General features: G+C 50.1%; 13 protein-coding genes across 13 annotated transcripts; 5 read left to right on the top strand and 8 right to left on the bottom strand.

Annotated features, from left to right (window-relative positions):
• Positions 1-633: 633 nt before the first annotated feature.
• CC1G_00217 (hypothetical protein) lies at positions 634-1549 on the top strand (the record flags this gene model as incomplete). The annotated part of the gene is made up of 5 exons (XM_001837029.1): positions 634-1001; positions 1051-1111; positions 1165-1237; positions 1292-1463; positions 1516-1549. 5 exons carry the CDS (start codon positions 634-636, stop codon positions 1547-1549), a joined length of 708 nt encoding a protein of 235 aa, XP_001837081.1.
• A 71-nt stretch (positions 1550-1620) lies between these two features.
• Positions 1621-5114, bottom strand: CC1G_00216 (WD-repeat-containing protein; the record flags this gene model as incomplete). Its single annotated transcript, XM_001837028.2, has 13 exons — positions 1621-1923; positions 1981-2439; positions 2496-2627; positions 2679-2897; positions 2946-3125; positions 3182-3379; positions 3432-3529; positions 3578-3758; positions 3813-4184; positions 4236-4551; positions 4601-4866; positions 4918-5028; positions 5079-5114. 13 exons carry the CDS (start codon positions 5112-5114, stop codon positions 1621-1623), a joined length of 2871 nt encoding a protein of 956 aa, XP_001837080.2.
• A 150-nt stretch (positions 5115-5264) lies between these two features.
• CC1G_00215 (aspartyl aminopeptidase) lies at positions 5265-7050 on the top strand (the record flags this gene model as incomplete). The annotated part of the gene is made up of 8 exons (XM_001837027.1): positions 5265-5390; positions 5444-5505; positions 5553-5652; positions 5700-5904; positions 5957-6194; positions 6247-6333; positions 6390-6806; positions 6858-7050. 8 exons carry the CDS (start codon positions 5265-5267, stop codon positions 7048-7050), a joined length of 1428 nt encoding a protein of 475 aa, XP_001837079.1.
• A 79-nt stretch (positions 7051-7129) lies between these two features.
• CC1G_14610 (brix domain-containing protein) lies at positions 7130-8254 on the bottom strand (the record flags this gene model as incomplete). Its single annotated transcript, XM_002911133.1, has 5 exons — positions 8065-8254; positions 7901-8010; positions 7455-7843; positions 7333-7403; positions 7130-7281 (listed from the first exon to the last, which is right to left on the bottom strand). Exons 3-5 carry the CDS (start codon positions 7838-7840, stop codon positions 7130-7132), a joined length of 609 nt encoding a protein of 202 aa, XP_002911179.1. The 5' UTR covers positions 7841-7843; positions 7901-8010; positions 8065-8254.
• Positions 8255-8453: 199 nt separating this feature from the next.
• On the bottom strand, positions 8454-10365 carry CC1G_14609 (arginine-tRNA-protein transferase 1; the record flags this gene model as incomplete). Its single annotated transcript, XM_002911132.1, has 10 exons — positions 8454-8555; positions 8608-8693; positions 8745-8868; positions 8923-8993; positions 9046-9124; positions 9181-9366; positions 9419-9550; positions 9611-9716; positions 9769-9947; positions 10228-10365. The coding sequence occupies 10 exons, from the start codon at positions 10363-10365 to the stop codon at positions 8454-8456; spliced, it is 1203 nt and encodes a 400-aa protein (XP_002911178.1).
• Positions 10366-10561: 196 nt separating this feature from the next.
• Positions 10562-10897, bottom strand: CC1G_00212 (hypothetical protein; the record flags this gene model as incomplete). The annotated part of the gene is made up of 3 exons (XM_001837024.1): positions 10562-10681; positions 10744-10788; positions 10838-10897. The coding sequence occupies 3 exons, from the start codon at positions 10895-10897 to the stop codon at positions 10562-10564; spliced, it is 225 nt and encodes a 74-aa protein (XP_001837076.1).
• Positions 10898-11107: 210 nt separating this feature from the next.
• CC1G_00211 (SVP1-like protein 2) lies at positions 11108-12630 on the bottom strand (the record flags this gene model as incomplete). Its single annotated transcript, XM_001837023.1, has 4 exons — positions 11108-11600; positions 11650-12082; positions 12131-12415; positions 12480-12630. 4 exons carry the CDS (start codon positions 12628-12630, stop codon positions 11108-11110), a joined length of 1362 nt encoding a protein of 453 aa, XP_001837075.1.
• Positions 12631-12904: 274 nt separating this feature from the next.
• On the bottom strand, positions 12905-14181 carry CC1G_00210 (hypothetical protein; the record flags this gene model as incomplete). The annotated part of the gene is made up of 3 exons (XM_001837022.2): positions 12905-14008; positions 14070-14101; positions 14151-14181. The coding sequence occupies 3 exons, from the start codon at positions 14179-14181 to the stop codon at positions 12905-12907; spliced, it is 1167 nt and encodes a 388-aa protein (XP_001837074.2).
• A 544-nt stretch (positions 14182-14725) lies between these two features.
• On the top strand, positions 14726-15586 carry CC1G_00209 (neuronal calcium sensor 1; the record flags this gene model as incomplete). Its single annotated transcript, XM_001837021.2, has 6 exons — positions 14726-14789; positions 14843-14867; positions 14918-15135; positions 15201-15298; positions 15396-15497; positions 15557-15586. The coding sequence occupies 6 exons, from the start codon at positions 14726-14728 to the stop codon at positions 15584-15586; spliced, it is 537 nt and encodes a 178-aa protein (XP_001837073.2).
• Positions 15587-15721: 135 nt separating this feature from the next.
• CC1G_00208 (hypothetical protein) lies at positions 15722-16815 on the bottom strand (the record flags this gene model as incomplete). Its single annotated transcript, XM_001837020.2, has 6 exons — positions 15722-15927; positions 15984-16145; positions 16198-16490; positions 16551-16591; positions 16689-16752; positions 16802-16815. 6 exons carry the CDS (start codon positions 16813-16815, stop codon positions 15722-15724), a joined length of 780 nt encoding a protein of 259 aa, XP_001837072.2.
• Positions 16816-16986: 171 nt separating this feature from the next.
• On the top strand, positions 16987-17908 carry CC1G_00207 (t-SNARE VTI1; the record flags this gene model as incomplete). Its single annotated transcript, XM_001837019.2, has 5 exons — positions 16987-17095; positions 17152-17177; positions 17261-17623; positions 17686-17747; positions 17821-17908. The coding sequence occupies 5 exons, from the start codon at positions 16987-16989 to the stop codon at positions 17906-17908; spliced, it is 648 nt and encodes a 215-aa protein (XP_001837071.2).
• Positions 17909-17970: 62 nt separating this feature from the next.
• Positions 17971-20004, bottom strand: CC1G_00206 (vacuole protein). Its single transcript, XM_001837018.2, has 8 exons — positions 19782-20004; positions 19677-19732; positions 19420-19621; positions 19274-19370; positions 19127-19219; positions 18814-19076; positions 18737-18763; positions 17971-18686 (listed from the first exon to the last, which is right to left on the bottom strand). Exons 1-8 carry the CDS (start codon positions 19827-19829, stop codon positions 18072-18074), a joined length of 1401 nt encoding a protein of 466 aa, XP_001837070.1. The 5' UTR covers positions 19830-20004; the 3' UTR covers positions 17971-18071.
• Positions 20005-20108: 104 nt separating this feature from the next.
• CC1G_14608 (developmentally regulated GTP binding protein 1) lies at positions 20109-21971 on the top strand (the record flags this gene model as incomplete). The annotated part of the gene is made up of 15 exons (XM_002911131.1): positions 20109-20132; positions 20182-20199; positions 20250-20256; positions 20306-20435; positions 20489-20537; positions 20591-20714; positions 20764-20811; positions 20868-20876; positions 20936-21239; positions 21294-21315; positions 21376-21387; positions 21440-21474; positions 21527-21748; positions 21811-21890; positions 21949-21971. 15 exons carry the CDS (start codon positions 20109-20111, stop codon positions 21969-21971), a joined length of 1107 nt encoding a protein of 368 aa, XP_002911177.1.
• Between the last annotated feature and the right edge of the window lie 28 nt (positions 21972-21999).

Below are 21999 nucleotides of genomic sequence, written 5' to 3'. Positions count from 1 at the left end.
GTTAGAGTTGATGCCAGGTACAACGGTGTAACGGAAATCACATACCTGGCACCTTGTCCAGTTGCTAAACTCCCGTTTGGACATATCGGAGCACAACCACGCCTCGCTAATTTTGACTAAGCCAGCGGTTTGGTAGTGAGCCTGACCGAGGAACTTACTACAGGAGTTGCACGGAATCTTTTTATCACATTTAAGCTTCAATCTGATACAAAGGCCGTTGATGAGTCCAGGAGAAAGCACAGTGATAGACGACTATTTTCATTACCTCCTGCACTCGGCGCAGGATATCTGGGAGGAGTCAATGAGGCTCACTAACCATACAGGCAGAGATACTGACCTCCCCACGCGCCCTTCGCAGTCCCAAATCTCCATCGTTTGAGGTTCTCGCTCTTCTCGAGGAGGAATTGACGGGCATGATGGTAGAAGGACAAGGATGCTTGGCCACCAAAAAAAGGCATCCTGTCAACCCATTGTCGGCGATCTCGGTTCCTGCCGCCGGCACGGCAACTACGTCATCCGGTGCGCTAATTACTGCCGGGCTACCTAATTTGGTAATCATGTCGACTCGGAAAGTGGCCCTGGATGATGCTGGCCTGTGTTCTTCGCCATTCAACATCAAAAGTGGTTGACAGTATGCCTGGTTCCATCAGAACACTTATAGCTCTACTCCTCCTCTCCTTCTTGTCTTTTTCCACACAGGGACACACCCACAAGGACTCGGTACTTGGTTCAACAGCGAAGCACAAGTACGATAAGGCACACTCGCTTGGAGATGGGTACCAATTTGACCCGCGAGACGGATGGGAGGTGGTCAATGCCACAAATCTCGACTACAAGTATAGCAATGATATCGCCCAACCCCAGAATATCGTCGGCAGAAAATTGCACGCAAATAAATCGTCCAAACCAAAGGGCGTGGCGGGTTCTTTGACGGAGTTCCTTCAGAAGGCGTTGAAGGGATTGACAGGCATTGGAAAGCCCCAACCCGTCACGATTACATGGTTAGCATGCAAGGCTTTCTGAACCTTCTAATTTCTGACAATTTAGCAGGTACACTGGCCACGACTTGCTACACCCCAGTTGCTGGCCCAAAGGTCGATGGGCACCAACAGTATGTTTTCTTGTTCGTTCATGTGACTGTCTACTCAAATTGCTATCGACAAGGACGATTCCTTTGTCGCAGCCTTGACGCAAAAGGGATGGGCGAGCAAGCCGAAGTGCTTCAAATTTATCGAGCGTGAGTCACAAACAATTGCCGTAACAGAATGCGCGAACTGACTCAGGCGTGAAGTATGCAATACTCCGAAGAGGTGTATTTTCGTCCGAGTAGTAGACACATGCGCAGGTTGCGCTGCCAACTCGAAGCATGTGGATCTGACTAGGGCTGCCTTTGGAGCACTCGCCGATTTCGATGAAGGCATTTTGAAAGTGCAATATCGCCCGGCCACCCAGCCCAAGGAATGGTAAGAAACAGCCACATACCAATTCCCATTCAGCTTCTGACGCATATGACAGGCACGAGAAGCTGTGGGGTCCCAAGGTGCACTGAGAAAACAGTGCCACAGGATTTTCTCGCTGGCCCGAGGTCCGCGTCCCTTTTGATGTACATTGGTTGTTCCTTTACGTTACTACAACCACTCTCTTCCTCTTCTTTCCTTCCGCAATCTTCGCCCTCACTTTCTCTTCGTCCAACCCAGCCTCTTCGTAGTATTCTGTAGTTCGCTCAGCCTCGTTTTTGTTCCGAATGTAGTTCAGGGCCGCCAAGTTATACCCAATGATATCCTTCTGTCGCTGTAGGGCTGCTCGGAGGTGACGTCTCAGCGGAATTAGAATTGTCCGCATCGTTCTGTTGGCGGCAACTTGGTTGTGATGAGTCTTGAGGAGGAAGAAGAGGATACGAGAAACCAAAGGGATATTCCGGTTCTGGGGTAAAGCGGATCAATTGATGGTCCCGAGCGGAGGATACAGTTCCGACCATACCTTCTGAGCCCAGAGATTCAAATAACCCATCAGCGAAATGACTTTGCCGAATGGAAGAACCAGTAGAGCATCATGAAGAGCAGTGCTTGGAATCTTTTCAACCACCTGAAGGACGTAGACGTCGGGTTCAACATCGTACGCCGCTAGAACGGGGTTCCGAGGAGGGGGCTGCATGCGCATTGCGTCGTCTTCGGATAATTTCGACATGGCTTCCTCGTACTCGCGGAAGGTTTCGCGTTCCTTGTCTGCCAGATCAAGAGCCTCCATTATGCGCTCCCCAGCCATCAGTGTCTCTGTCGTTTGCTTCGTAACAGCTGCTACTTCAGCTTCAGCTGAAGTCGCTGGGGCGCCATCCTCGGCACCACTGCCGATGGGTGCGTTCTCTGCGTTAAGGGTTTCGGCGATCCCATTTTCGTAGAGTCGCTCCAATTCTTTCTCCCTCTCCTCCTCGAGGAACAGCTGTTCTTTGGAATGAGCACTCGCGATACTTGCCCAGTGAAGATAGCTGTACCCACCGGTTCGTCCAACTTTTCCCACACTCGAATAGATTTGTCGCTTGAACCAGTGACAACAAAGTTGCCAAAATGGCTCACGGCCAGCGCCCAGACCTCACCATGATGTCCCTCGAGCTTCTGGATGCCTTCAAACTATATGAACGAGTTAAGCGTGAGAAGTAGCGCGCGGGTGAAAGAACAAACCTTGTCACCGTCCCAGTACTTCAGCATTTTATCTTTACCGACCGTCCAGAAGTAATGAGAGTCCTTTTCAAATGCGACCTGCATCACACTATCTTCATGGGCGAAGATCGACTTGTGACAGTCACCAAAGTCAAGACCCCAGATTTTGACGTTCTTGTCGGCAGAGCATGTGACAATCAACTTAGAGTCATCCGAGATATCCATGGACAAGACTGGTAGCTTAAAAACATTTAGGACGATGGAATAATATAGACGGCGGGAGCATACCTTATGACCATATAGCGATAGGAAGAACTTCAAAGTATCTTGGTAGAAAACCTTGACAGTTGAATCCAATAGTGCGACTGCCAAGAACCTTCCATCAGGGCTGTATCTCACTGACAGGACGTCGTCGGACATCTTCAACGTTCTGATGTGAACAAGGGATAGTAGTTTGCCGCTCTGTGCCTGCTTAATTTTGTCAGAATGAGCGTGCCCGTGACAAGGAGAAGAATAGAACTAACATTATTTTCTGAGCTTTCCTTCTCCTCGAATTCCCAAAATTTAACATCCTTGTCAGCACTGCCGCTAACGAGGGCCTTGCCGTCCTTGCGCAAGTGCAAGGACCACACTGTTCCGCTATGTGCTTGTATAGTTTCGATGAGAGAGGAAGATGCGATGTCGAATAAGAGGATCTCTCCGCTCTTCGTTCCTACGGCAACCTATTGGAGGCGTTTAGTGACCCGAAGACGAGAAGGGGATGAAGCCTTTTACATGTCGATCGCCAGGTAGGAACACGCTGCAAACCGCATAACCGCAGTCCATCGTTCTGATGCAAGCGGTGGTCTTCAAATTCCAGATTTTCAGGGACCCTGCGTGTCGTCAGTGTCTGGACAGGTACATATGGTTATTGCACTCACCATTCGAGGCCGATGCCAGGATACGGTCATCAGAACTGAGGCAGAGAGCGCGAACATCGGTGCGATGGCCAGGTTGGTGGACGGAGAAGGTCCGGGTAGCCTCCGGTGGCTCCTCTTTTGATTTGGAAGGTGGCGGAATGTTAAATACTTCAAATGTGTTAGTGTTGAGGGCTAGGAAGAGCTATCGACTTATGTCAGAAGTGGGGCATGAGCGGGGACTTGCAACTACACTGACCTGGGCGGCAGCCTTTGCATTTGGGGGCTCCAACGCAAAGTCAAAGGACCTAATCTTCCCTCCAGCACGGATGACAACATGGGGCGTGAATTTGTCGATGAAAGGAACGTCGTTGACGCCTTCATCGACGTCCATGCCCGCGCCCTTGTTTTTTTTCGAACCGCCTTCCTTTTCCTTCTTCTCCTTGGCCCGTTTACGCCGACGTGCGATCTTCTTTTTGATTTCCTCCTCGGTGCGAATGCGGAAGACTTCAACAGACCTATCGTGAGATTGGAGGGCGACATAAGGCTGGGTTGGGTGGAATTGGATTTGAGAAACCCGATGAGTCGAGTTGAGAGGTAAATTGGCAATTGGGTGAATGATTTTGACGATCTGAAACGAGCTGAACATGAACATTCCATGCGGAGAGTGAGTTAAACATACCTCTCCTGAGTCTGTCTCTTTCAATCCCCCTGCTGCAGCCTCCCGGTCGATTTTCCATGCCTTGACTTCACCCTCAGAGCTTCCCGAGAAAATAAGGTCTTGCTCAGGGTTTAGATCCAAAGTCCAGACTTCAGATCTGTGAGCGACGACTGTCTGGATACAATGGTGCGTTGCGAGGTCCCAGAGCTTTATGAAGGTGTCTTTTGAAGATGTGAGGAGCAGTCCTGGGGCTCCCGTGGTAGAGGATGAAGGTTGTTGGGGGTCGGAGATGGACAAGAATCGAATGGCCGTGATCTGGTCTCGGTGACCGCGCAGCCTGTTCGCGTTTAGACACGAGGAGACCATTTCAAAAGCAGAATACGCACCGGTAGAGGCCAGCTTCTGCAACAACATCCCATACGATCAAATCTGTGTCCTGTGACCCGGAAGCCAATCTAACACCTTGCTCGTCGAATGCCAGGGCTGTCACAGCCTTCTTGTGTCCGTTGAATACTGTGACGACGGCTGTGGAGATGCTGTTCCAAAGTCGAATAGAGCCGTCCGCATATCCGACCGCGAAAAAATCTCGTTGAGGCGACCTGACAATGCAAGTGACCTCCGCTCGGTGCCCTGTTTCGTGCCACATTGCCATCTAAGACCAGTTTAATATGCATTCTTCAATCCTGGGGACTTTGTGACCCACCATTTCCCCCTTTTTGACATCCCAAACGAGTACATCCTCGAGAGCGGGTACATATGCGTTCCTCCCGTCGAAAACCGAGTTTGAGCTTGCACTGCAGACCAATCCAAAGGCCTATTCTCCTGTTAACTTTGAATTCGTGAGAGACGGGCTATGGAACACACCTGGGTTGGGCCGTGCCTAAGATAACTTTTAACCATGGAGATGAACAAATTTAAAGTCGCTTCACGGTTTGCGCGAAAACCGAAGATGGAGCGTGGGAAGAGAGTGATGGCGATCAAACGGGTATATAAACCCCGCGTTAGAGGAGAGTTGTAGGTAATCTCGATCGCAGTACTTAGTCCAAGGATATGATGCTCTACCCAACCGCTCCAGAAGCTGCTACCCGCTTCCTCAAGTTTGTCAACGCTTCCCCAACGCCATTCCATGCTGTACAGACTGCAGCCCTTCGTCTGGAGCGCGCAGGTTTCCAAAAGGTCTGTTTATATTGGCTGCTGTCGAGTCTGACGCTGGGCTTATATTGAAACAGATTCGAGAGAAAGATGAGTGGGAGAAGGACGTACAGCCAGGTGGAAAATACTATTATACAAGGTATTCACTGGTGTTCTCTATTGTTACACAATCTCATAGAGACTCAGGAACCAGTCCTCGCTGATTGCGTTCACCCTGCCACAAAAGTGGAAGCAGGGCGCTGGACTCAGTATCGTCGCAACCCACGTTGACAGTCCCAATCTCAAGGTGAGCTTGGTTGTCTATCTTAAATTATCCTTCTCATGGCTATCCAGATCCGTCCCATCTCCAAACGTACCAAGGCTGGCTATCTCCAAGTCGGCGTCGAAACCTACGGCGGTGGAATCTGGCACTCCTGGCTTGATCGTGACTTGTCCATTGCTGGACGTGTTGTCGTCGCCGAAAAGAATGGCGGTTTCACTTCCAAGCTCATCAAAATCGACAGACCCATTCTTCGCATCCCAACTCTTGCCATCCATCGTGAGTCAATGTGTGGTCCTGGTTGTTCATGGTCCTGACAGATACCATTCAGTGGATAGAGGAGTGAATGACAACTTCAAATTCAACCAAGAAACAGAATTCGTTCCCATACTCGGGCTGGTTTCGGACCAGCTCAATGGAGCTGCAAAGAAGGTTGAAGATGATAAAGGCTCCATCTTGCCGCCTAAATCAAGCGCGTCAAGCATTCAAGAGAACCACCATCCTGCCCTCCTTGCTCTTTTGGGTGAGGAGCTTTCCGTCGCGCCGGAAGAAATCCACGACTTCGACCTGTGAGCTACTCCTTTGGGGCGGTCGTCAAGATCTCTAATAGACCTTTTCTAGCTCTCTATACGACACCCAGCCGTCAGTTTTGGGAGGCCTCAACAACGAGTTCATCTTCAGCCCAAGACTCGACAACCTTCTCTCCTCGTGAGTGTAACTCGGTCGTACAGTGTAGGGTTTGCACATTCAAAATCCCTTTCCAGATTCTGTGCTGTTGAAGCCCTCGCCGAAAGCGTGACAGCCGATTACTTTGCAACTCTTGAAGGCAACGTCAACTGCATCGCCCTCTTTAACCATGAAGAAATCGGCAGCGTCTCCACCACCGGAGCGGAATCCAGCCTTATTCCTTCTTTGCTTAACCGCCTGTCCCCAACACCTGCAGCCCTTGCTCAGTCAATTGCCCGTTCATTCCTCATCTCCGCTGACATGGGTCATGCGATCCATCCCAACTACACTTCGAAGCACGAGGAGAAGCACAGACCCTACATGAACGGAGGGATCGTCATCAAGACCAACGCTAAGCAACGTTACGCCACTGACGCCGTATCGTCCTTCATCGTCAAGCAACTTGCGGAAAGACGGGGTGGCAAGGTCCAAGAATTCGAAGTTCGCAACGACATGTAAGGAGCTCGTATGAATGTGCGATTCAAAACCTGACATATTCCCTCCAGGCCTTGCGGGTCGACAGTCGGACCAATGCTCTCGAAACTTGGTGTTCGTACCGTCGATGTCGGCAATCCCATGTTGTCCATGCATTCAATTCGAGAAACAGCTGGATCCCACGATGTCCAATCCGCCATCGACCTCTTCCACGCTTTCTTCGAAGGGTTCTCCAAGCTTGACCAAGGTTTGAACGTTGACTAGAATAGAACATGACAAATAGTATACATACAATATGAGATGGTACAGTGCACGAAATGAATGATTATGTCGAAGGTAACTTTCATGACGTCCGACTTCGTTTTGATGGTGGTTCTACGGCGAATGTTGGGCCAGCGAGGACACTTCGTTTTTTCGCGGTTCGGGTATAATGTGACAAGACCCATTCCTTTTCAGCTTCAGTTTGTTCGATAGTCCCTTGACGGATCTCGTAGGCTGCATGTTTTTGTCAGTGAGGTAATAGCCAGTACAAGGACTGCTACTCACGCTTCATCTCTAATCTCGGTCCAACCTCTGCCAATTGCACGTCTCGCCCGGTTTTCACAAAGACATGATGTCTACAGGGATCCTTCAGAATCAATACATCCCGTAACACTGAACAAACTCACCTGAACGAAATGAAATCGGATTCATTGGCAAAGGTCATCACCCGCTTGCTGTCCTCCTTCGGTACTGGGAAGAGATACTTGAGCACATCCCGCACCCTTTCTCCAAGTTTTGATGAAAAGTTTTCAAATATCAGGTGTGGGTATTGTTCAGATACAGTCGAGTTCTTGTAACTGGTAATGTCGTGTCGAAGCGTAACGTTGTTGAGGGTGAAATAAACGGTGGGACCATGGGGGAAATGGGATACGATCATAGCATCTGGGACGCCTCGATGTTCGTGAAGGACAATGAGGTCGGTCACGTCGTTGGCCCGACATGCGTCGGCGAGCTCTTTTACAACGTAGTTTCCTCGGTTCACGCGGTGCGAGTTGGGAAATACGAGACGCATTTCCTGAGCGGAAAGTTGAATGAGGGAAAGCTTGTGGACTCTGCAGGACGCGAGACCTACTTTGGCGAATTGCAATAGTTTGGAACTAGGGTCCCTCGACGTTGTGATGACAATCTTTGGGTCTTGGATACCTGCTCTAGAATACTCATTGTCGATGTGTGTAGTCGGCTCTGTTAACGATGTCGGTGTGGGCAGTCGTCGAAACCAATGCACTAGAGACGCACCTGTCTGAGCCTCGTCAAATGCAAGATCCTTTCCAAGCTTTTGTGCATCCTTCCTCAGTTCGGTTGGGAGATTCTTTCCGCCAGCGAGCGCATCTTTCAGCTGCTGTTTCCGTTCAAAGGTTTGTCGCTCCTGGGCTTCCAGGGATTTGAGGTAGACATATTCTCTTCTCTCTCGAATTTGACGTCGTAACTGCGTTCAAGAACTTTTAAGAATTAGTGTAAGCATATATTGGAACAGTCGCATACCATGATTGGATTTCTTCAACAGTGGTATATTGTAGTATCAAGAGAGTAGTGACACTGAAAAAAGCAAACACGGATTTGGCAATCGGGATTGCTGACTAAGCGAAACCATAGGTAATCCAAAAGTGGAAATTAAGCGCCCAGTTCTACGATGCCCAGAATATATCCCCGGCCAAATCCAACCCTAGACCTCGGATACACGCATAGAAGTCTGTCCTAACCTCAGAAATAGTCCATACAGACGAAGTCTAAGTCATTGGCGTTAGTTCCACTCTTCATTAGCCACGCTGCCAAACTTACGATCAATGGCACAGCGACCAAGCGTCCTCGCGACCCTCTTTGTACGATATAGATCTCCGCCATCTGAGAGTCTTCAGGATTGTCATCTAGAGAATGTTTAGATTCCCTCAAATCTGGAAGGAAATGACTCGACGTACCCTCTGGTAAGTCCTCTCCATTCCATTCACGTTGGATGCAATGGGAAGGATTGGAAAAGCAGGCATAACGATTTTTCTCCAGGAGCGACTTGCAATGTTCGATCGGGTACCATTGGTATGTTTCCTTCATCGGGAGGCTGTCAGTAGTTGGCCTCATTCTCGTTCAGCATCAGCTTACCGGGTCAGCGAGAAAGGATGGTGAGTAGTCGCCTTTGTACCGCATCTTCTGGCACGAATGGATGTAGAAACCTAGAGCCGCATACTTACGCGACCTTCAGAGCTAAGGTAGTATAAGACATACCCATGTATACATATTGCATCTCCGGGACACCCGCTTTGTGAATCTCATACGCCAGCGATGCCTCGCGTAAAGCACTGAGCTACAGGCGTGTCAGCTCGGTATATGGTATGGTCGGTTCTCCAACGCTTCACCCACCTTTCCCATCGAGAAATGTTCCCACAAGTTGTCATACATGAAATATACGCTGGAGACGCAGTTAGGAAGGATGTCCAAAATAGCTAGTGCGACTAGGCGCCCGTCCACCCGATAAAGTTGATGGTAGGAGCCGTAAGTCCTTGGAAGATGAGACGGGGGGTCGGCCGGATAAGGGATCGGCTCCTCCTACCCGGCGGTGTCAGAGCGAAGGGAGTGAATGTGATAGTTAAAGTCCGACCTGCAGGGGCGTTTCCACTAAGAACCTCTTGAATCCTCTAATCGTGTTATCTTTGTCGTTGTGGATGTCTCTCTGGTACTTGCAGTAAAGGTCGAACTTTTCCTCGGTATAACTAGAGGGTTCCAATACCACCTGTGCACCCGATGTATTACCCTCTGAGCCTACACACTAGTATGTGCTGGAGGATCATACCTCAAATTTGTGCTTCGGTGATTGTGAAGCGCTGTCCAGGAAATCATGCTCAGCGGCGTGAATAACCTTGAGCATATCAAACGCAGCGTTGTCCTTTCCCTTTGCACTGCTAAACGTCAATTTCCGAACGACACGAGAGATAACGGGTTCAAACAGACCGCTTTACTTCAACGTCCATGGCATCTGCTTCCCCTTGGCCATGGAGGATATACCGGTTCCATCTGCGGACGACATATGATGATGTCAGTTCAACGGACTTCCCTGGAGCCGTGAAATCGTAGACCTGTGCAAGAGCTTCCTCTGACTTCGACCTGGTTTGAATTGAAGAGCGTCGAGTCTAAGATGTGGCGTCAGCAACCCAAGTCCAGGGGCATAAGCGACGAAGATGCCCCACTTGATGGTATACTGAGGGCAACACGACCGCCGCAGATCGGGTTTATAGCAATAGGTGCCTATCGCATCGCACAGGAGTTGTTAGTCCCTCGCACGGAGCAATTAGCAGGAGAAACAAACCAGAGCGTCGCCATCCCCTGTCAATCATACGTTGGTATACCTGGTGTTTTGAATCAGACTTTGAAGTTGGTGATATTCAGCCGAGGAAAGACGGAGTTCCATACCCCAGAGGACAGCCTGATAGCATGGAGCGAGGCCATTTGGTATGAGGTTTCTTCCTCAGAACGTTGGCCCGGAGGAGAGCAGTAGCCACAAGTGTTGGCGCCCCCGCGGTACGGGTATGCAATGGACTGCACTGACATGACTGCCATGAAACAAGGAGTCGATTGCGCTCAAATCCAACAAGTTGCTTACATCAATTTCAATGTTTACAGCGCTCTATCATCTTACACCGTGCTCACACTGACTCAGATCACCAAGTCGTAGCCTTGCTCAAAACGAGAGCGAGGGACCACCCAACGTGGAAAGCACAGTATCGAATCGTGTCAAGAGTTGTATTCATCGCGTTGTAGGATCGCGGCTGTCCTTGGTGGCTTCAAGATTGTACTGAACATTCTTTCTATACTTGGTGGACAAGTCTGCCGCAATCTTGACAGAAGCATTGGCCCGGAGGATCTCCTGGAGACAGTGGCAACTCGTCAGTGACATATCCAATCCCCTGCGCACCGAGATAAACTCACCTCCAGGCAATGGTTCAATTCGAGAATCATTTCAGTACATTTCGACTACATTTATTCAGCTTACGCTCGTAATAATCCAAGGATAGGCCCTTACGGTATTTTTGAGGATCCTTTCCAAAAGAACAGCCTGTCGCTCTGCATGTGGGTTCTCCATGGTGGTGGAACTGGATCAAGAAGGATGCAGTGCGCGACAAATATCAGTCACATTGATGCTCAACAAAGACGATGCATATCCACAAGTGTTCTAGCCATGGACGTGGTACATACGAAAGAATGAAGTGCTAATGTACAGGGTTAAACCGGAAGTCGCCATTGGCGAGGGTATGATAGAAAGAAAGAAAGATGTACAAGGATTGACGACAAATTAGCCCCAGCCATCCCAACGACCATATTTGCGGTATTCCACAAGAATACAGTCCCGACTCTGCTTCTCCTTCGGGTCCGACTCTTTCTCCTTGCCTTTATCTGAGGACCTGGAGGATATGCTGGAGCTACGCTTCTTCGTGGGGGAGAGCTTGGAGGCAGCCTTCAACAACGACGATGCCTCCTTAGTACCCGTGTTGCGGACTGGGGGCAGAGCCAGTCGATACCAGCCACCAGTGAAGGTCAAGGCAATAAGTTGGTATTCGGGTACCGGACCACGAGAACTATTCTCGTCCGGGGCAGCAACGTCAACCCAACCTACAACACATCTTTCTTCCTCAGGCTCGTCTCCGGTAGAACCTTTCGACGTCGATGATAGTGAAATGTGGGCTGACTGCACTGGAATGCGGTATTGCGCGTAGGACCATTCAGATTCAAAGTACCTCGGAAGAGGGATAAAAGGCGAGAGAGGCGAGAATGTGGACTGTCGATTCCTAGAACAGATGAATATACAAGGCAAAATCCTAGTGGCAGCGCACTTACGATGCACCAGCTAGCCCTAGGGAGAAGACATGCACCGTGCCTTTGTCACTCCATACACACAGGTCCTGTTCATCGGGCCTGAATGCGACTCCATAGATCTCCGCCTTATCCGTCCCTCTACGCAGCTCTTTGACAAGTTTCCCAGAGAGCGTGTCCCAGATCCGAATAAGGGTACCTCGTGTTGATGTCGTAGCGAGGAGTCGACCGGACGGTGGAAGGGAGAGTGTGGCTAGGGCTGTCTTGTGAGCAACAATTATCGATACAGGATGTTTCGCCGGAGGTGGTGGCGGCTTTGAGGGAGGAGAAGAGCCAGGCGGATCTCGGGATTCTGGTAAAGGACAAGGTGGGAGGTGAATCAATTGGACATGTCCCGTCTGACGACCAGCGATCGCCAGCAGAGTCGAATGGGGTGCAGTAGCCATGGCCAGTAGCCCTGAAAGCTCATTAAATACGACCACTATCAGCAATAGCGATGACGAACCTCGTGGATTGTCGCAGGTGTCCCATTCGTTGTAGCGCTTGACAGTTTTGCCCACTTCAAACACGACAACTCTCCGTCTCAAGGAAACCGCGAGCCATCCTCTTCTGCAAGCAATTCCCCTAACTCTTTCTCTAAACTCCAACTCGGCGACCTCCTTTCCCAGCGCATCGTCCCATAGGATGACCTTATTTGGTGGGTACAGCGGACTGCGGCCACCACCGAGCAGGAAGAGGAGGTTGGTCGTGTGTAATGGCAAGACAGTGGCAAGCGTCCCTCCAACGAGTTCTATATCTTCATATCAGCACTCTATTCGACACCAACGGCCACCAACACAACGTAGGGTGCTCACCTCGCTTCCGAATCAGGTTAAGGGGCAAGGTATTGTAGACCGCGAAGCCAGCTGGGGTAGCCGCGGTGAAGACCTTGCATTCTGGGTCGAAACGAGCATCGATAATATGTACAGCTTTCGTAGCACTTATGGAATGTCGTGCTAGATTCATAGACGGCGGCGGTCCTTGTCGTCGTTGTGGAAGAAAGACATGGCCACACCTGCTTTGGCACCAAACCCCTGTAAACCTCTACCATCGTCATGCCCGGACCGCGATCCCCTTTCAGCAGGCCTTAACCGTGATACTTGGGTTACTGAGGAAAAGACCCTGTATAGATGGTACTACATATACATACAAAACTTGTACATGAAACATAAAACATCGACTAGAGAACCCAAGAAGCGAGATACAAAACAGAGCATCGAACCCCCGAAGCCTTCCGGCTTCAAGTTCGATTGGAGGCGCGGGCCATGGTTCTAGCAGAAGGCGCGGTATTCGTGATGTTCGTTGGATTCCACGACTTGGGGGGTCGCAGATCGACGTGGGCAAGCTGCAATCGTGCAGCTTTGAATTCGAGTTCTTCAGCCATATTCAAGGCGAGAAGGGCCGCCTTGGCTTCAGCTTGTCGCTGTAGCTCTGCCTCGGATTCGTCGGATAGATAATCAGTGAAGCCACCATCAGAAGTGACTGTACTGTCTGATAAAGATCCCATACCATCACTGCTACCACTGCTACTCGAAGCACTGGAAATGTCGTCCTCCTTTCTTCTTCGAGCATCAGAGGGAGGGATGAGTAAGGTGGGACGGGAAGGCTGGCTCGGCCGGGAAGGCGTCGGAGGGGTAGTCGGTTTTTCTGGCTTCGATATTGATTTGCGCCCGCTGGCCGAGTTCTGAGAGTTGGATGAGGAGGGACCATTGACAACGACCTTGGATACGGAAACCGATGTCGTTGCCGGTGTGACGGTAGGTCGCCTCATGCTAGAGCCACGCTTTGGAAGAGAGGCATTGTCGAGATCCACGTTCTTGCGGTTCGGGGAAGAATTGAGCGAATGGACACCTTCGATCCGTCTTTCAGAGTACTCCAATCCTCTCTGACGACGTTCGTTAAGGTTGCTATAATCGACCGAGGGTGCACCGGGGACCGATGAAGAAATAGCAGTTGAGCTGGAGCTTCTTGATAGATTGGGTGTCGTGGTCTGTGGGCTAGGGCTCGGGCGGTTTCGAACAGGTGTTGCCGATTTGGCCAGCGCAGGCGGTCTACTGGAGGGAGAGTTCCTCCCACTGTTTTTCCGATCATTTACCGGACGAGATGTTCTGGGGGTGGTTACGCCAGAGGTGGGTGGGGGCGGGCCCACGCGAGGAGACAGGCTATCCAATACTGCCTTGATATCGGGAGGGATGGGGATCTGATGGACGATGCTCACTGCACGCCATTCAGCTACAGGTATCGAACGATATTCGGCTGGCGTAGGTGCTCGACAGCATCCTGGCCAGCCAGGATTCTTGTAGAAAGAGAACTCTGGGGATGGAGTTGAGGTAGCCTTTGCCCACTGTGGTCGCAGCAATTGCTATCAGTTTTGCTGGGAGTTGGCGATGAACTGGACAAGGTACCTTGCAGTATCCACATCCGTTGAAACGTTCCACTAGAATGGACGTCAGAGAAGAACATGAGGCATGAACAAAGCAGCGGACCTTCAGCATTCTTGATGTATACCACATCCATCCGCGGGTGCAAGGCCCTATTGTAACATGTATCCTTTACATGCGGGCACCTATTTTTAAAAAAGAAAAAGAAAAAAATGAGGACGAGCGCGACAGAAGAAAATGAAGAGACAGACTTGGAATGAGGAAAAACCAGGCACATTGGGCAGTCCTGGTGGAGGGAAATCGCCCCGCTGGAGTGGCACATCGTCAATGGCGGAAGAGAAAGAAGAAGCGGTGGCCGGAAAAGGGGCCCATCAGACGTATTTGTACCTGGGTACCACACACATGGCGTTCTGCCCCCGCAGACCTGCTGCAGCGGTGAATATGCTAGAACACAGAAAGAACATATATATGTCTATTGCTGTCTTGATACACGACCTAAACACGCGTTCGAAGTGTTCTGGTTTACGACTAATCAGTGTTTAACCGCGCGTCAATAATGTGCACAGCCTTGGGATTTCTCCAAGGGAAACACCCAAATGGCGCTGTTGAACAGGCCTCGAGGTGTTTCTTCCAGCTCCTGACCATTGCTGTGCTCCCTTCGTCATTCTCGATTCTAAATCATGGGCAAGTCACAGAGTAAACTGTCCCCGGAACAGCTCGCTGAGCTGCAGAAGAACACTTATTGTATGTCTATCTTTTGATCTGTCAGATTCACCTCTTTATCTACCACCACACAGTCGATAAGAAGGAGCTTCAGCAATGGTCAGTTCGCGCGCCCTATTCCTCTCAGCACAACTTAACCCAGGCTACAGGTACAAGGGCTTCCGCAAGGATTGCCCATCGGGCCAGCTCGACAAGGCTGAATTCAGTCGCATCTACAAGCAGTTCTTCCCCTTTGGCGACCCAGGCGAATTCGCCGATTACGTCTTCAATGTCTTCGATGAAAACAAGAACGGGACTATCGACTTCAAGGAATTCATTGGCGCGCTCAGCATCACCAGCCGAGGGCGGCTAGACGAGAAGCTCAAATGTACGAGACATCGGTCTTGGCCCTCTCGTCAATGAACCTTCATCTCACGCTTGATCCACCTGCAGGGGCTTTCCAACTTTATGATATCGACAAGGATGGTACTATCACTTACGACGAGATGCTGCAAATCGTGCAATCCATCTACAAGATGACGGGCGAGATGGTCAAACTCCCAGCCGACGAGGACACACCAGAGAAGGCAAGTGGTTTCCTACATACCATACATTCGGCCCCATTTGACTGACAACCATGACTCATAGCGTGTCGACAAGATCTTTAAGAACATGGATAAGGACAAAGACGCCAAGTTGACCTTTGAAGAGTTTGTTGAGGGCTCCAAGCAAGATCCTACTATCGTTCAGGTAACTCTTCCTCCCGGCCCATGTCATCATCATCCCTGTCGCTAACGCAGCGGGCGTAGGCTCTGTCGTTGTACGATGGTCTTGTGTAACCAATAATCGGACTCTACGCTCCCTCCTGCTTTCCATGCCGTTGCCGCCTCTGTTGGATAGCTGTGTAATACACCTGACTCGACGTTTCTGGTAAATCATCAGGGCAATTGACGTTGGATTTATTAAACCCAGGGTTATGACTGTTTCTTCAATGGTAACCGGTTATATCGACTGAGAACCCGATCTTCAACCCCGTCACCGACCCAAGCGTATATCCCATTGGCAAACTCCAGGTTGTCAATCTCGGCCTTGAATAACTTGTTGTAGTCTTGCGGTCCTGCCGGCGCAGCGTTGAAGTTGGAGAACGGAGTAGCAGACATGTCTTTGGAAGAGTCGGCAGCTTGATGGTCCGCCGTCAGAGTGCTGTATCTCAAGGATAGGCTGCCGACAACTCACCGTTATCATTTCCAAGCAAAAGGCGGTAAAGACCGTTGAGACCAAAGAAGTTCAAGAAGTACCATGACAAGGATGAAACCCATCGGACGTCCATGTCGGGAGTTTCAATGCCTCTTTGTAGCATAGACTTGAATCCCAAAGTCAAGGGGAAGGGCAACTTGACTGCAATGAGGTGTTAATATCTATGCGAAATTACCAAACCGACAGCACTCACTTAGGACGAAACCCTGGAAGAAAAAGTTGATCCATCCCATTATCACCATCTGCGGTACCATCATAACCATTTGAGTCTTCATGCCAGCCATCATGCCGTCCATGGCTGAGGGGTCGGTCAGAGGGTTGGGAGGAGCAGTCGGTGCGTCACCAGGCTTCGGCGGGCCGTCTTTGAGGTAGGTCCCAGCAGCAAACGCGGAAGAGAGACTGTCGGAAATAGTACTATAGTACATTGGAGGAAGAGGCGACCTGGCTGCTGTCGAACGAAGAATTTGCGATCGCGCAAGAGCACGTCTGGGGAACGAGGATGGGTAGTTAGTCCAGACAAGCGGCGCGTAGCGAGAGGTGACTCACTGCTCGCGGAGGGCATTCTTGGACAGTTTTTGTGGGGGAGACTGTAACAGAGAGACTACATAGTGTCGCAGAATGCCCACTAAAATCTATAAACGAGCGGTGAGCAAGTCGGTAACAGTTCGAGCGTCCACGACATACCATAACCAGCGTAATAGGGAACAAGACCCAGTCCCGTATCTGAGGGTCGAGATACAGCGACACCCTAGAAGTTCTTCAGCGCCCGATTGCAGCGAAATATATAAACAACGCACGGATTATTAGCCATGGTCACTGGAGTAAGAGAGAAACCTTAGCACTCGGCAGTGCCTAATCCGGCGGTTTGATGCCGCGCTCAGGTCCTCTCGGCGCAGCAGTCTCCTTTGCTCAACACTCTCACCACCCGAACCCCAGGCCTCTGAATACCCTGTTCCCTGGTGGAATAGAACATACAGACGACATGGACACGTCACCAACCTCCCTTTTTGACGCTTATGAACAGGACTTTAAGCAGCTCGTGCAGTCGATAGAGGAGAGGCTCGGGGGTCTGAATGATGGGATTAAGGGTGGTGAGCACAATCTCACTCGGGAGCAAAACGTACTCAGTGAACTAATGTCACCACAGAGGAGCGAAATTCTGTCATACGAAGAGTAGGAATGGAGCTAGAGGAAGCTGATGAAATGGCAAGGCTGATTCTCTCCCAAACAAGCCAGACGCTGAACGGCGTAACCAGGTCTCTCAGATGGATATCGAACTGCAGAGTATACCCCAGAATGTGCGCTCAAAGTACCATATCCGCTTACAAGAGGCCAGAAACTCTCTCTTGAAACGGAAGAAGGGACTGGCAGAAGCAAAGGCTAGCGCTGCTCGTTCCGACCTTTTGGCGTCTAAACCTGGATCATACCCTTCCTCCGATGACCCCTATGCCTCTAGCAGTGACAGGTCAAGACTGCTCTCAGGCATTTCCATGTTGGAGAATGGTTCAAAGAGACTGGAAGAATCTCAGAGACTTGCCCTCGAAACGGAAAACCAGGGAGCAGAGATCCTTACCAACCTTCGGCAACAGCGAGAACAGATTGAGAATTCGCGGGACACGGTAGGCTTGCTGCTTTTCCCATATCAAGATACAGAAATATGAACGCTCCTCCCTTGCCTTAGCTTTACAGGGCGGACGCGGCCATTGATCGTGCTTCTACAACTCTCAAGGCGATGGTTAGAAGGTGAGCTGCCTGAATATATACCAACAACGACCTTCAACTTGACCAGGTGGTTCTGACCCTCTTATCCCTACAGAATGTACCAGCAGAAGGCGATCACATTTGCTATTATCGGCGTCCTCATTCTTCTTATTGTTATCATCACCTGGGAAAAGCTGAGCTGAAAACTCCCCTCATACCTGCATCCTATTCTAGTTAATGGTAATACATATCTCGCCTGAATATCTGAATGGACGGAACGTGCCATTGAAAATTAATCTATAATTTACAAACAGCACCACGGAGCCGTTGAAGAGTCTATTAAAGTCTGGAGGGGTAGGATAGCTGCTACGATGGACGATATGCGCCCGACCCGTAATTGTTCTGGTCTTGACCATATTGAGGACCTTGCTGAGGATAATAGTCTTGAACATAATACTGTTGTTGCCCGCCATACTGCGGTGGGTGATTGTCCGTCGTTGGCGAATATCGGTGCGCACTAGGAGCTGTGGACGCTGACCGCGCAGGATAGTCATGGTAGTTCGAACCAGCATATGCCACCGGCGCAGCAGAAGCGGTGAGACGAGCGGTATCCTCATCTTCGTAAGGTTGGCTGTAGTAGGCGTCATCATAGCCGAGGGAAGCGCTAGATTGGTTGTATTGTTGTTGGTTGGAGTATGGATTGTATGCAGGCATGGGAGGGGGGTAATCGTAGGCTTTGTCAGGATAATAGTCGCTAGCCTTAGTGTGTGTGCTGGGCGCAACCCGAGTGGCAAGTGTCGATGTATCGTCATCATCATCGAGTGAGACGTTGGGGAGTGTAGGCTGAGGGAGAGGTTTTCCGACCATTTCGCCCTTCTTGTTCTTGTAGTGCGAGAAGTCACCCATGGCTTCCTTCTGTGCAATCTTGGCATTCTCCGCTCGTCGTTCCTTGTTCTTCCTCTTGATAATGTCGCTGATACGCTGTATACAGCCGTCAGACTCGAACCTATGGAGGTAAGGGAGCTCCACACCTTATCAACTTTGTGGCAGCAGTATTCCTGGTAAGTGTATCAGTATCAGCCATATCCCAGAAAATGAATATAGATACCTTGAGGTTTCCCCGAATGTGGATCAAAAGGGGAATGTAGCAGATGCCCGCAATGATGAGGAGTAATAGGGAACCCAAGAAAACGGATACCGTGAACAGGGCTGTCAGAGTCAGGGCCGTTGTCGACAAACTGTTGCCTTCGAAGTATTTTGTGACATGGTACCATGCACCTGGGTTGTCCTTTCTGATCAACCAGACGGCGTAGAGGGTGAGCCCGTTGATGGTCTGACGGGGTCCGTCGGCGAGGAGTAACCGCTTCCAACCTGGATATAACGGTCATTAGAAGGCTCGGTAAGATGGGAAACGAACAGACTCTTGAAGGTGAAGAAGACGAAGAAAGCAAAGTCGTCGATGAGCTTTGTCGAGTCGGAAATGTGCTCGAAGAAACAGAAGTGATCGTAAGAACCTATAGGCTGAGTGAGTTTGCCTGTCAAGCGAGGTGGCCTCGGATGGCACGTACGAAGAGAGTAATAGTTGTTTGCCATGACGTTCGTGAACGCGAATGAGATGTCCCGACTGGCAATGATCTTTTTGGACTTGTGGGACTCGTAGGCTAGCTGTAAAAGGGGTTAGAACACGAAAGGAGAGCAACAAAGTGAGACGCACGAGAAGGAAAGAGAAGATGATACAGCCCACGAATAGCCATTTGCCAGTGTTGAATGGAATGAAGAAGCATCCCTTGGTAGTCGCACATTCTCGAAAGATTTCGTTGGCCCAGTTCGATGTTGACAACATAGTAATTGCGGAGAAGACGTCGAAAATATAGACCAGGAACGACTTGAGGACGATGATGTAGAGCCAAATGTACCTGGAGAGCTTTGGTTGGCGGGCGGCGGGGGTGGGGAAATAGCAGGACGACTTACTTGAGTCGCATGAACCAGCCATCGTCGTGAAACTCTGTCGTGTCCAGGAAATCGAACTTGGCCGAGGTGAGCAGGCTAGCTGTTAACAAGTGAGTTTATATATACCTTATGATCAGGAACCTCCTCTCGCTTCCACTTTGGACCGCCGCACATTATTATCGTTGGCTAGTTGAGGATGGTTTATTGTGGTTGTAGTGAAGAGTAATAGCTTGCTATCGAGCGTGACGACCAGGACCAGCTAGTCGCATTCACTTTGGAGACAAAAGAGCGAAGAAACGACTGGAGGCCGGGCTAAGGAATGGCGCAGACAGCGAGCAGCTGGACGCTGAGGACGAGCGAAAGCAACGAGAACCCGTTCAATGTCCGCCCAAACTTTGATGAACCGCATTGGCTCGGCAAACGCCGAACACAACTCTTCCACCAACTGCAACAATGACCACCCTACAGAAGATCAAGGTATGCCAAATATCCCATTGTTCTCGCTCAGTTTCTCAACCATTTGCAGGAAATCGAAGATGAGATGGTAACTGACCCTCTAACTCCCCCTTGTTACCTTGTCTGACCCTTCTTTAGGCCAAAAGTAACCAGGACTTTTATTTCATCCGAACAAATCTAATCTAGGACTCTAGCCCAAAAGAATAAGGCCACAAGTTACCACTTGGGTCAACTCAAGGCAAAACTTGCAAAGCTCAGGCGTGAACTCATTAGTGGTCCCTCGGGAGGCGGAGGAGGTGGAGGAATTGGCTTCGATGTTGCCCGGTATGGAACCCGTTCTATCGACCTCGTTCGCTCACCCCAAGTCCCGTTATCAGAACCGGTATAGCGTCAGTAGGATTCGTGGGCTTCCCGTCAGTTGGAAAGGTACTGCTTTATGCCCAAGGGACCAATTTCTGTGATACTCATCCTCCCCAAAGTCCACTCTCATGTCCAAATTAACGGGAACTCACTCCGAGGCCTCTGACATTGACTTCACAACCCTCACGACGGTGCCGGGAACACTGAAGGTTCATGGAGCACCCATCCAGATTCTTGATCTGCGTACGTTGCCTCTCAGATTGTGTCATCTCACTGATTAACCCATTTATAGCCGGTATCATCGAGGGTGCCAACGACGGCAGAGGTCGAGGTCGACAAGGTGCGCCTTCGCATGTTTCCCCACCGGTGATTTGTCTTGCTAATCTTACTCCACAGTCATTGCGGGTACGCGCCAAATATCCACAGACCCTTTCCTATCTGCTTATATCCGTTCCTGTTAACAGTCGCGCGAACCTGCAACTTGATTTTTATTGTCCTAGACGTCCTGAAGCCTCTGGGCGATAAAAAGATCATCGAACAGGAGTTGGAAGGTTTCGGCATTCGTTTGAACAAACGGCCACCGAATATTACCGTTCGGAAGAAGGAGAGGGGCGGTATTGCCATTACCAACACCGTTCCCCTCACCAACATCGATCATGACGAAATCAAGGCCATTCTTTCGGAATATCGAATTAGCAATTGCGATGTTGCCATTCGAGAACCCAATGCAACGGCGGACGATATTGTCGATGTCATTGAAGGAAACAGGTGAGAGAAGCACCCACATAATTCACGGAGTCCGACCTCATCTTCATTTCGCAGAGTGTATATTCCGGCCATCTACGTAGGTTAATGTTTGTCATTCACTTCGAGCATTCTATTGACAAAGTTTTGATCTGGCTAGGTCCTAAACAAGGTGACGTCAACACCCCAATGCAATATCAAGAGGTTTACTGACGCTTATTTAGATCGACGCGATTTCGATTGAAGAACTTGACTTGCTGTTCGTAACCATTTCTCCCCAACCCCGAGGGTATTCTGATCGAACTCTACAGATACAAAATCCCAAACTCCGTGCCAATATCGTCGCGAGAATGGCTGAACATCGATGAACTTATCGACGTGATGTGGAAGACACTGAACCTCGTTCGCGTCTACACGAAACCCCGAGGACTGGCACCGGATTATTCTGCACCGGTCGTGCTTAAGCGCGGAAGTTGCACGATCCAAGATTTCTGTAATGCCATCCACAAGGAGATTGCGAAGCAGATGAAATAGTGGGTTGTTTTCCCAGTAGTCTGCCATCCACCCCGCTGACACCGGCTCGGAAACCTTACAGTGCTGTTGTTTGGGGAGCCAGTGCCAAGCACGCTCGTGGCCAGAAGGTCGGACTGGATCACGTTCTGGAGGATGAAGACGGTACGTGCCTACGTTCACTCCAAATCCAAACTCGACTGATGAACGGCACATTTTCTAGTCGTACACATCGCCAAAAAGTAGTTGTACAACGGCACATGTAAAAATAAAC

Source organism: Coprinopsis cinerea, assembly GCF_000182895.1.
Source record: "Coprinopsis cinerea okayama7#130 chromosome 5 map unlocalized cont3.5, whole genome shotgun sequence".
Lineage (NCBI taxonomy): Eukaryota > Fungi > Basidiomycota > Agaricomycetes > Agaricales > Psathyrellaceae > Coprinopsis > Coprinopsis cinerea.
Note: the sequence above shows the minus strand (reverse complement) of the source record. Positions and strands in the feature narration are given on the sequence as shown.

Excerpts from the sequence above, each read along its gene's own strand:
- CC1G_00206 (XM_001837018.2), bottom strand. The coding sequence starts at position 19,829 with ATGTGCGGCGGTCCAAAGTGGAAGCGAGAGGAGGTTCCTGATCATAAG. Across the intron at positions 19,077-19,126 it reads CGTCTTCTTCACCTTCAAGA|GTTGGAAGCGGTTACTCCTC; the intron begins GTCTGTTCGTTT and ends CGTTATATCCAG. Across the intron at positions 18,764-18,813 it reads ACATTCGGGGAAACCTCAAG|GAATACTGCTGCCACAAAGT; the intron begins GTATCTATATTC and ends TACACTTACCAG.